The 12318-nt window shown below is 41.9% G+C and overlaps 2 protein-coding genes across 5 annotated transcripts in view; both read left to right on the top strand.

Annotated features, from left to right (window-relative positions):
• Positions 1-1240: 1240 nt before the first annotated feature.
• On the top strand, positions 1241-8649 carry aldh7a1 (aldehyde dehydrogenase 7 family, member A1). The gene is made up of 18 exons (XM_046290512.1): positions 1241-1545; positions 2603-2656; positions 3287-3352; positions 3456-3536; positions 3765-3888; positions 4474-4606; positions 4856-4900; positions 5116-5193; positions 5338-5435; positions 5540-5581; positions 5787-5881; positions 6034-6118; positions 6253-6359; positions 6690-6806; positions 7002-7099; positions 7367-7440; positions 7522-7597; positions 7898-8649. The coding sequence occupies exons 1-18, from the start codon at positions 1249-1251 to the stop codon at positions 7950-7952; spliced, it is 1725 nt and encodes a 574-aa protein (XP_046146468.1). The 5' UTR covers positions 1241-1248; the 3' UTR covers positions 7953-8649.
• Positions 8650-8660: 11 nt separating this feature from the next.
• LOC123989470 (rab-like protein 6) overlaps positions 8661-12318 on the top strand; it is a 36310-nt gene continuing 32652 nt past the window's right edge. For 2 of the 4 annotated variants that reach the window (XM_046290511.1, XM_046290510.1), the window contains exons 1-4: positions 8661-8798; positions 10187-10667; positions 11589-11723; positions 12216-12263. In XM_046290511.1, coding sequence (XP_046146467.1) covers positions 10538-10667; positions 11589-11723; positions 12216-12263 — 313 coding nt within the window. In that variant the 5' untranslated portion in view covers positions 8661-8798; positions 10187-10537. Of the gene's footprint in view, positions 8799-9984; positions 10099-10186; positions 10668-11588; positions 11724-12215; positions 12264-12318 lie in introns of those variants that run through there. The other 2 variants (XM_046290508.1, XM_046290509.1) reach the window with 2 other exon arrangements.

The following is a 12318-nucleotide window of genomic DNA, read 5'->3' on the forward strand; positions in this document are numbered from 1 at the left end:
CGACCTGGCCAAGATAAAGCAAAACAGTGAGACAAAAACAACACAGAGTTACACATAAACAAACGTACAGTCAATAACACAATAGAAAGATCTATGTACAGTGTGTGCACATGTAGAAGAGTAGGGAGGTAAGGTAATAAATAGGCCCTAGAGGTGAAATAATTACAATTTAGCATTAACACTGGAGTGATAGATGTGCAGATGATGTGCAAGTAGAGATACTGGGGTGCAAAAGTGCAACAGGATAAATAACAATATGGGGATGAGGTAGTAGGGTGGGCTATTTACAGATTGGCTGTGTGCAGGTACAGTGGTTGGTAAGCTGCTCTGACAGCTGATGCTTAAAGTTAGTGAGAGAGATATGAGTCACGGCCATTAGACATAGGAACATGTTTAGAATTGCAAGACAATTTGCTTCAAAAGGTCAACATTTTCTTTGCAACCCATGACAAAATATGTAGAATTGCAGCATGTAAGCTAAATTCTCTCCACCAAGAAGGGGGGTGTGAACAGTTTGTGTCATGAATAGGGAGGGAGGGGGGTCCTTGCAGTCTAGAGTCCTAGGGACATCCTTCCCCCCATTGAAGTTGAAATGGTTAAGGTAAGGGGGGTGGTGGAAAAAGTACCCAATTGTCATACTTTAGTCAAATTAAAGTATAGATCCCTTAATAGAAAACTTACTCAACTGAAAGTGAAAGTCACCCAGTAAAATAATACTTGAGTAAAAGTCTAAAAGTATTTGGATTTAAATATACTTAAGTATTAAAAGTACAAGTAGTAATCATTTAAAATGTCTTGTACTAAGCAAACCAGATGCAAATATTTTCTTGTTTGTTATTTATTCACGGATAGCTAGGGTCATGCTCCAACACTCAGACATCATTTACAAATGAAGCATTTGTGTTTAGTGAGTCAGTCAAATCAGAGGCGGTAGGGATGACCTCTTGATAAGTGCATGAATTGGACCATTTTCCTGTCCTGCTAAGCATTCAAAATGTCATGACTACTTTTGGGTGTCAGGGAAAATGTATAGTGTGACAATGTCATTATTTTCTTTAGGAATGTAGTGAAGTAAAACTAAACGTTGTCAAACATATAAATAGTAAAGTGAAGTACGATAGTAAAACCTCTCAAAAACGTAGTACTTTGAAGTATGTTTTACTTAAGTACTTTACACTACTGGGTTAGGGTAAGATTAGAGGTTTAGAGTAGGAACGCCCCAAGGATCCCGGATAGTACTAACAGAATATGTCTGAAGGAGGTGCCGCGCGTGGACCAATCACTGGCGAATGTCACGAGGCCCAAGTGGAACTGGTGGAGCAGGCCGTTTATTGCACCGGATATCCAACCATGCAGCGCTGCTTCACATTAACCATTGTACGGCACTGGGCCCTTCGAAAGAAACTTTTCACTATCAGCTACCAACAATCAGCAGCCATGTCTACACTTCTGATAAACCAGCCAAAATATGCCTGGTTGAAAGAATTAGGCCTGAGTGAGGATAATGACGGTGTTTACAACGGGAACTGGGGAGGCAAAGGAGAGGTAAAACATGCAAGGGGATTTGCTAGCTACACGTTATGTGGGTCCTGAATTCTAAATATAAATCCAGACATTATCGGCAAGCTAACGAGGCCACATAGTGGACTTTGCTTAGTACGTTAAGCTAAAAGCCCAAGTTTGACAATTGAGACTGATCAAAATGTTACGCAAACTTGTCCGAATAGTTTGTTGCTTTGACTTTTGAGTTTCTTAATTCATTGACAAATTTGATAGGTTATACAATGTAGCGTTAGTAATCAAATTCAACCAATTTCAGTAGCTATGTTTCAGCGAATGGCTCCACTGTACTTGGTTAGCAATAAGCTAAGTAGCTGGTTTACTTTGCTACCTAAACACGTCGTCGAGTTTCTTGAGACAACAGGAACCTACTTGACACGGTCTAGCTGGCTAGCATAACGTTATCTAGCTAGCACATGGTCTCTACGGGTAACAAAAAGCCGTGCGACAGATTTACAGCTGTCAAACTATTACATGACACTTACAGACATACATTACTTAACGAGGCAGTTATGAAGTCACTGTAAATGTAAACTGAACTTCCTACAGTTTTCTTTTATCGTTTATATATATTTTTGCGCACTGCACATGTCTTACCCTACAGTGACACCTATCGGCCAGATATGATACCTATCGGCCAGATATGATACCTATCGGCCAGATATGATACCTATCGGCCAGATATGATACCTATCGGCCAGATATGATACCTATCGGCCAGATATGATAAAGGTTGAATTTTATTCAATTGTACTGAAAACTTAGTAATTTACTCACTAAACCCCAATGCAATTGTCAGGCAGTATCATGGTATAACCCATCGACACATTCCCTTTTACTGTATTCTTTATAGACTAACATATAAAGAGTAAGCTACATAATGTCAAGTATAAGTAGGGGACAGTGTGTGTTGAAAAGTGCACTGCTATCTCAGTGGCTTTAGATAGCAATGAAGTATCCAATTCAAAGGCTGTGAACTGTATACAGTAATAATTTCCCTGCTCCTGTGGTGGGGTGTTCTAATCGGTGTTCTTTCTTCAAGGTCATAACCTCATATTGCCCTGCCAACAATGAGCCCATCGCCAGAGTACGCCAGGTAATGTCAATAAGGTCTTACAGTTCTATCAGAGTATACCACTGTCACCATTTCTAAAAATATAAACCACTGCTACCATTTTTGCAATTTAACATAGAAATTGTGCATGGCCCCAATTGTGGTTTTCTGTTCAATTCTGGTCACCCAAATGTCAACATTGTTTGTTTAAAATGGCCGACCATCTCATTTTCCAAAAGCTTCTGAATGGCCTTGTCTTCAAGGCGTCAGTTGTTACTTGTTCGAGCCAAACCAGGTTTATATTCATAATGCTTCCCTAAAGATCAAAAGTCCAATATTAATCATCTTTTTATTTATTTTACCTTTATTTAACTAGGCAAGTCGGTTAAGAACAAATTCTTATTTTCAATGACGGCCTAGGAACAGTGGGTTAACTGCCTGTTCAAGGGCAGAACGACAGATTTTGTACCTTGTCAGCTCTGGGATTTGAACTTGCAACCTTTCGGTTACTAGTCCAATGCTCTAACCACTAGGCTACCCTGCCGCCTCTGACCTGGATTCGAAGTTACTCCATATACTTAATTTTTTAAAGTCTCTCTTAAAGGAGCCTTACTGACCCCAATGCAAAACGTTAATGTAGTGAAGTTACTGGATACTGTTTCCTTTGTTTAGGCAACCATGGCAGAATATGAAGAAACTGTGCAGAAATCGAGGGATGCCTGGAAGGTGTGGGCAGATGTAAGTATGGTAGCTTAACCAAGAATGTGTCTTAATTGCTCATTTCATTTCACCTTTTGAACACGCCAACACTAAAAATCACATTTTCTCGTTAAAAATCTAGATTCCGGCCCCTAAAAGAGGAGAGATTGTGCGTCAGATTGGTGACGCACTGAGGAAAAAGATCAAAGTCCTGGGCAGTTTGGTAAGACCTATCACAAATGTGACCGCTGTAGTCTTGGCTGCAATCACACAGTAAAAGGGCAACATAACTACGATGATGAGATTCATAGCAGCTCTGTAGACTTTGACACTACCACGCTAGAGCTTGTCTCTTTTGGTGTTTCAGGGGAGAGGACAGAGCCATGCTAATAAGGGATGCAGTACTCAAAATGGAACAGTGCTCAAAAGGGAAACTGTTTTCTGTTTGTAGGTGTCCCTGGAGATGGGAAAGATCTATGTTGAGGGAGTAGGCGAGGTGCAGGAATACGTTGACGTCTGTGACTACGCTGTTGGCTTGTCTCGCATGATCGGCGGTCCAGTTCTCCCCTCTGAGAGTAAGTCTGCAGTTAACAATCCATTAAATATTGTCTTATTTACCGAAGGGTGGATGTTGGTTTAAGAAAAGTGTGCAGGCTTTTTGCACCATTTCTGCTCGAACACACCTGATCCTGCTCATCAGTTGCTCACCACGAACTTGTGAACAGGGCCACATATCTAGCATCTGTCCCTGTAGTCTTATTCATTATAATCTAAAAAGGCTAAACTGACCCTAGATCTGCACTCTGAGATGCTTTGTGGATACAGGCCCACGGGTGGCAGGGTAGCCTAGTGGTTAGAGCATTGGACTAGTAACCGGAAGGTTGCAAGTTCAAACCCCGGAGCTGACAAGGTACAAATCTGTCGTTCTGCCCCTGAACAGGCAGTTCAGAAGGATTTCAGGCAGTAAGAAGAATTTAAGAATTTGTTCTTAACTGACTTGCCTAGTTAAATAAATGTAAAACATTTAAAAAGACTGAAGGACAAGCCTGGACACCCAATACTTTTCCAGGACCGTAGTTGGATGTTAGAGAATCTTGGGGTAGGAAATGGTGGTGATAAATACAATTTTGTCAATTTGAAGTAATGTGATGTCTCTTTAGGACCGGGCCACGCGCTGATTGAGATGTGGAACCCTGTCGGTCTGGTGGGCATCATCACAGCCTTCAACTTCCCTGTGGCCGTCTACGGCTGGAACAACGCCATTGCACTCATCTGTGGCAACGTCTGCCTCTGGTGAGCGCCTATAGGTTCACACTGTTAACTGTTCTACGTCATTGAAATTATAGTGTGTATCAGTCTTTCTCTGCCAGTTTCATTTTAGTGATGTCTTTTAATGTTTACACCATGTCGCAAATAATTTCTGCAAGGGGACAAAGTCTAAGCTATAAGGACTCAAACCTGTTTGAAGGGAATCAGGTTCACATTATGGCAATGTCCACAGCTCCTATTCCAGTTCTGAAATGTTTGTTGATTTTCCTCTAGGAAAGGAGCTCCCACCACCCCTCTAACCAGTGTAGCTGTAACCAGGTAGGTGTTTTGGGGTATTTTATCAGAGATTGAAGAGTTAATGCAAATTCTCTTATTTTAGTTACTGTCACGTTGAAGAGAGAATGTAGACTACATTTGCTCATACTCCAAAATAGACGACGCTCAATTAGACCACCAAACCATTTTTCAGCAACACACAGATGTGTAGGATTTAGTTGGATTGTGCTCAGTTGTGTCCGTGCGTGTTCCAACAGAATCGTGGCTGAGGTGTTGGAGCAAAACAACCTGCCAGGTGCCATCTGCTCCATGACATGCGGTGGCGCTGACATCGGGTGAGTCCCCTCCCCTAGTGACTGTCTTCTGTCCTTTCTCCTGGTACACTACTCCCTAGAAATACAAAATGATTTTATTGGATGTAGGCAAGAGGGAGTGTCCAACATATTTCTTACACTAGTCTTTCCCTTTCGACCCCACAGCACAGCAATGTCGAAGGACGAGCGCGTCGACCTGGTCTCATTCACTGGCAGCACCCACGTGGGCAAGATGGTGGCCATGTTGGTGCAGGAGAGGTTTGGTGAGTCGGCACCTTTTTCACCTCTCAACCAAACTTGACCACATTTGGGACGCATTGCTTGATTTATTTTTTAAAGGTGACTTAATAGTGTTAATTTTGTACAGGTCGTAATTTGCTGGAGCTTGGCGGGAACAACGCTATCATAGGTAAGGGCGTGACGACACTTGTTGATTATTGTCATGATACTGCGATGTTATACATGCATGAGCAGACATATTATGAATTGCCTCAGAGTAGCTAGCACGGAATGGTATGATAATTACGACTGAGAATAATAGCCTGTCCATTTAATTTCTCGGGAAGTGTGTATATACGGTTATGTTTCTCAGTTGACAGTATGTGTGTCTTCAGTGTTTGAGGATGCTGATCTGAACCTTGTGGTGCCTTCTGCCGTCTTTGCTTCTGTGGGAACTGCTGGACAGCGCTGCACCACCACCAGGAGGCTGGTAAGTTGACGGCAACATATAGACCACTATGCTCATATCTGACCAATGAAACGCACACATGCAGCAGTCACACTCTGAGCTACAATCCAAGGCCCAGTTCAAATTATTTTACACTCCCTTTGTCCTTAAAGTTACTGCTGACTTTGTTTTAGATGCTGCACGGAAGCATCCATGACGTAGTGGTGGAGAGGGTAGCCAAAGCCTACAAACAAGTCCGCATTGGAGACCCCTGGGACCGTAAGTGCTTCTGTAAAATGGATCAGCAAATTCTGTTCAACTTCCATACTAAGGTGACTGAACATGTGACCACAATACAAGTGTGAATAGCATGGTGCATGTTTTTAATATAGACCCCCCTTTTCCCCCTACAGCGAGCACTATGTACGGCCCGCTCCACACCAAGCAGGCTGTGGACCAGTACCTGGCAGCCATCGAACAGGCTAAGAAACAGGGTGGCACTGTAGTGTGTGGAGGAAAGGTACTGTGCTCCTGCTGTGTACATAGAGCACCTCTGTGTGATGTGGGCTGTTATGTAGTCTAGTCTGTTATGTAGTCTTTATCTCAAGGAGAAAAACTTGTTTAAATAACCTGTTTATATGCCATTATAAGAGGACACCTTAAGTTGAAAAATGACACTTGCACTACACAATCCTTTACGCTTTTAGCTCTAGCACAAAATATCAATGGATCAATTTGTAAACCAGTAGAAACCGTAAATAAGACCACAAACCGTTATCTGCTAATGTACGCAATAGCTGTCAAATAAAACCTGAAAAGTGGGAATATCGGAGTTTGTTTTGGTTGCCAGGTGATGGATCGTCCTGGAAACTACGTGGAGCCCACCATCATCACAGGGCTGGCTCACGATGCGCCCATCGTTCACACAGAGACATTCGTCCCCATCCTCTATGTCCTCAAGTTCCAGGTAGGGCATCCATTACCTTCTGTCTCAGGAGCCTGGTTAAAGGAGGCGTAACACTGCACTTAGTCTGGTTCAACCAGGTAAGCTGTACCCTGTGCAATGTTGAAAACCAGAGAAGGTGGCTACTGGCTCATTTTGATTCTTGGTTATTCGGGGGGGGATCAAATCCCTGCTAACTCTTATCTGTTGTCCACTCAGACTGAGGAGGAGGCGTTTGCCTGGAACAATGAGGTCAAGCAGGGCCTCTCCAGCAGCATCTTCACCAAGGACATGGGCAGAGTCTTCCGCTGGCTGGGGTAAGAGCTGGGTGTTGTGTATGAAGAAGAACTTCTGAGGCAACGTGGTTCCTGAATGTTAGTGAGATTTGGGTTGTGGCTGAGGACTGGGTCTTAGCTTGAAAACTGGTTTGATCCACTTGATGGACAACAAGAATACGGTCTCAGGTGGACCACAGTACACAACGCTGTGTGTACAGTGCAATATAGCATCTAGTCTAAGTGGTGTAGTAGACATTGGAAAGTGGAGGTAGGCCTATTCATTGGAAAGATGCTTTCTTCCTCTAGACCTAAAGGATCGGACTGCGGCATCGTGAACGTCAACATTCCTACCAGCGGAGCTGAGATTGGAGGAGCCTTCGGTACGTTGGCTGTCTATCCTTCTGTCTGTGGGCTTCCCTGTGTGCGTTTGGCTAACTGCTGACGTGTGTGTTTGTTTCCAGGTGGGGAGAAACACACAGGAGGTGGACGGGAGTCAGGCAGCGACTCTTGGAAGCAGTACATGAGAAGGTCCACATGGTGAGTGAATAAAATAAATGCTCTCTGCCAGATCACACCCCACAGGAATATTTCAGTTTGTTCCACATCTCATCTTTATGGCAGACCCTCTATCACAGTTGGAACACTGCCATGTAAATTCTTTAAAGCATAAGCCCCAAACTGACCGCACTATAAACCATGGTTTTACCTGGGTCTCCCGTCAGTATATTTGGGTTATCATACTCCTTTTATAAAGGGTTGGAACGATTACAACTATGTAATTGGTGGATACTTGATTGACACAGTTTTCCTATTCTAACTGTTCTTCTCCCCCTTCAGCACTATCAACTACAGCAAGGATCTTCCTCTAGCTCAAGGAATCAAGTTTGAGTGAAGCGGGCACACAAGGAACCCGGACCCAGTCAACCTTGATGAATCTACAAGGGAAACTAAAACACTAACTAACCATTTGGACTTTGCATAGTTTATTCTCCAAAATGCTATACTTCTGTCCTAGCAACTTTTACAATCAGAAGAATAATTGGACTTGGCCAAGTGGGGCAACCGGGTGCGTTTTGGGTCATGGTGGTGGAATGCGGTTCAAGTATATATCTTTTTTTATGACTTTAGGGGTTGGTTGGAAATGGAAAATTAATATTCCCATTTTTCTATTGTAAAGATGTTATATTTGGCTGAAGCGGTCATAGAACTAACCACCCTAGTTGTGTGCAATTTGTTTGTGGCACTTAACTGTAGTACTTAACTCTGCTTTCTAATACTGTACCGGGTGCTTTGTACAAATAAATCATGCCTTTGTTTTGGGAAGATGTTTATTTATTTTATCTGATTTGACAAGCACTATATTGGTGTGTGGCACATGTGTGCAAATGTTGAATCGCATCACTTCCCATTTCACATGATTCATTAAGGGGTGTAAAGGTGCATGTAGCCTATTATGGTCCATTTGTTACATAATGCAAAACAAACGACATGCCTGCCAACAAGTGTTAGTACTGTACAGTGTGTACTCGCCATATATTGGCTCCACTAGGGGCACCATTGAGCCTGAAATAAAGGTTTATCCAAAACTCCTTTTCTCGATGTTCTGCAGTTCTCGTCGGGATGATGAAGGATAGCAGCCAGCTAGGGAAATGGTTCTTATTGCTTTCAAATGAATGATTCCCAGATTTCTTGCATAAACCATTGGGCTGGGATGGTTTGTTCGGTGGCTGACTGTCAGGTAATTTAACGAATTCATGATAAAACAGGTCGAGAAGACGAGGATGTGACAGCTATGTTGTGACGGATAGCTAGGGCTAGTTAGCTATGTTAGCCTCGGCAGAATTGAATACCAATGAACGTGGGCAGTCTTGACACGTAGCAGTTAACACGGGCAGAAGACAGTGGATAAAATCCAGGATATGCACTAATGTCAATCGGGCTGTCGTAGTATGCACTCGGCAGGTTGTTTGTGGAATGTTTTATTGCATGTTTAGGTAACTAGTTAACTAGCTTACAACGTTATACAGCTGGCTAGATGTCAGCTCAGGCTCTGATGTGACACGTGTGAGAAAGGCTGCACAGAATGATAAGCGCTGTATAGCCCGTGGATGAAACGAGTCAGCGAATGCAAGAATTAATAGAAACGTCGTTATTCCTCTAAAAGTATTAGTTAATTCTGCTCTACTGAATTCATAACACTTCTAGCTACCTGACAACTTCAGATGGGCTAAGACGTGTATAAGAGCTCCACAGTGGAGTTCTCATAATACCCATAACATCTAACTGTCAAACGGGGAAAGGGTCCCAATTGTTTTTCCACCATAAATATTTCCCACAGGGTATTTTAGAAACACTTTAAAAAAAAGGGCTGTGTTTCATGTAGGTTTACACTGGCGTGATATTTTGATAACCATGCGAATCTCTCTCGGACAAGGTGACGTATCAATATATTCTGCCCTATTCACTCTCAGATTCGAAAATGTTAATTAGCATCAAAGTAGACCTCATGCAAAACTACAAATCACTGCAAGTCATTTCTAGCTGACATCTTTGCTAAAAGGTATTGTTTCATTTTAAAACTTGCACAAGACAGTTCACAGAATTGTCCATTTTAAATACAGTTAGCCAATTTATTAATTACTACATTTAGCTAACATTAGATAGTTAATCCAGAGATTCTTACCTTTGCCTCAATTCATCAGTCTCTTTCAGATCATGGCATTTGTAATTCTTTAAGATAGCCACATTTAGCATTTCGTTTTTGGGGGGTAAATACAGGCGTACATATTGATAAGTCTCCTTGTCCTAGAGACATTGACACAGTTATCAAAATGTCACACCTGAGTAGCCTACACAAAACACAGCCCTTATTTCAAGTGTTTCTATAATCTCTTATGGGAAAAATGAATGGTGGAAAAACAATTGGAACCATTTCCCTGTTTGACCTCCAGGTTCTATGGGTATTGTGACTCATACTGTGGTACTCTGTAAACAACATGGATTTGATTCATTAAACCATCTGATATGGCAGGTACCAGGTACTGCTTTATTTCTCCCTGTATGAACATGTGGGTGAAGTTTAAAAAATCCATGAATGTTATTCAATTTTCTGTCTCTCTTTTGCAGATATCTACTTGATGGATTCCATTGAACATTATTATTAGAATGCAACCAACTGCCTCAATCACTGAAGACTGTTTGACAAAGTATCACATTGCTTGACAGAACAGGTGCTTCTTGTCAAGGAGGCCTCCAAACTGTCCTCGATTTACTGAACTGGAAAGCAAAATGAAGACATCCCAGACCATAAATCATGACTCTGGTTTACCTGTCAATTTTTGACGGACGTATAAAATAATCACTTGATGTTTCGGTGTGTGTCTGCAGGATACTGACTCTTTCTCTCTCTCACACACACAAACACACTAAAGGACAACTTCTTGTATCAATCCAGAGTTCCCAAAGAGGACCGACAAAATGTTTTCGGCTCTTAAGAAGCTGGTGGGCACCGAGCCTGGCCAGCTAGGAAACAAAAGCATTCCAGCTGGTTTGCAGTCAATGAACCAGAGCCTACAGAGAAGGTTTGCCAAGGGAGTACAGTATAACAGTAAGTAATTCAGCTCTTGAAAGTGATATCAAGAACACCTGAAGCCCGGGATGTTGTCTTAAAGTAATTGTCCAGTGGAAATCTCACTTTCATATTCTGTTCATATTCTGTTAATTCATAACCAAATAATGTTGTTGACTTGTTCTACACTCGTCTTTATGGCCAATGCATAAATAGGAGAAAAAGAAAACACTTGAAAAAAAAAAAAAAAGAAGCTTGCTATGTCCTCATATGACTTCATGTTAGCTAATTTTATAAACCGTTTGACTTTTTCATACTCTGTGCTCACACAGAGCTCTGTTAGTACAGTGTTGTAGGACTACATTAGAGAAGATAATTAAAAATGAATCATGGCTATCTGATCACCTTACCCAATGGTCTATTTTTCTATGGGGTCGAAACACGTATTGTTTGTTTAGGCCTTATCTTTTGAATGTCAGTAACATTGACATGTTCCATACCTGCAGCAGGATGCCTGCAGCTATTCATTTGGAAATAATATTATGTTTTACGTAAGTTGACTGTTTCTGCACTCAACAATGTTGTCTTATCTGACTACTAAAGCAGAAACATACTGGCACACAGGCTGTTTCACATTAAAAGATTAGTTCACCCAAAATACAAATCAACAAAATTTTATGAAGAGGCCTACCTAGAATGTAGTGTTTGGACCTGGAGAGTTAGCCACCCAACATTTGGGTTTGTTTATTTAGCTACAGCATTAGCATTGTCTGCTCAAATCAATAGGAGTGATAGAGTTCCAGTTAGCATACTCCAGTTTGCGTACCTAAGCCTCATTTCCTCAGGAAGAGTTCAAGCACTTCCTTCATTTCTGTTATTGTTGCATTCTCTCCATGAGGGTCTTAAATAATATCACAAAAATGTCTCCCTGCTTTCCCCCTCTTTCTCTGTGTCGTTTAGTGAAGATCATCATCCGTGGAGATCGGAACACGGGAAAGAGTGCCCTATGGCACCGACTACAGGGGAAGAAGTTTCTGGAAGAGTACATCCCCACACAAGAAATCCAGGTCTCCAGCATCCACTGGAACTATAAAAGTAAGATGCCGTGTGTTTGTGTGAGAGCCACACACTAGTGGTCCTCTGTAGCTCAGTTGGTGGAGCGTGGCTCTTGCCACGTCAGGACAGTGAGTTCGACTCCTGGCATCACCCATATGACAAATGTATGCACACATGACTGTAAGTTGCTTTGAATAAAAGCGCCTGCTAAATGGCATATACTATAATGTTATTTGTACATGGCGTCAAGTCTATTAGCTATCGTGTGTATTGTATGGAGAAAACAACTGCCCAAGCCTTTCAAAAGCGCTTCCACAGAGAGAATAGCATCGTAGTATAGACCTATGTACTGAGATGTGACTTTTAAACAACATCGAAGGATTAAACAAACCTTCAGTTTTTAACCATAGGAATGTTGAAAGCTGTAGTCAAATGTTCCCAAACTGTTGATTCAGAATTGTCTGACTTGTTACAGTTTTCTTATTATCAAAGGCATTTTAGTGATTGCAGATTGTGTTTTTTCCCTCTTAGCGACAGACGACGTTGTCAAGGTGGAAGTTTGGGACGTGGTGGACAAAGGTGAGCCTACAGTGTTGCTCAATGTGATTTGCTGTAAAGCAAAAGTGACCAATAT

This window comes from Oncorhynchus gorbuscha, linkage group LG11, assembly GCF_021184085.1.
Source record: "Oncorhynchus gorbuscha isolate QuinsamMale2020 ecotype Even-year linkage group LG11, OgorEven_v1.0, whole genome shotgun sequence".
Classification (NCBI taxonomy): domain Eukaryota; kingdom Metazoa; phylum Chordata; class Actinopteri; order Salmoniformes; family Salmonidae; genus Oncorhynchus; species Oncorhynchus gorbuscha.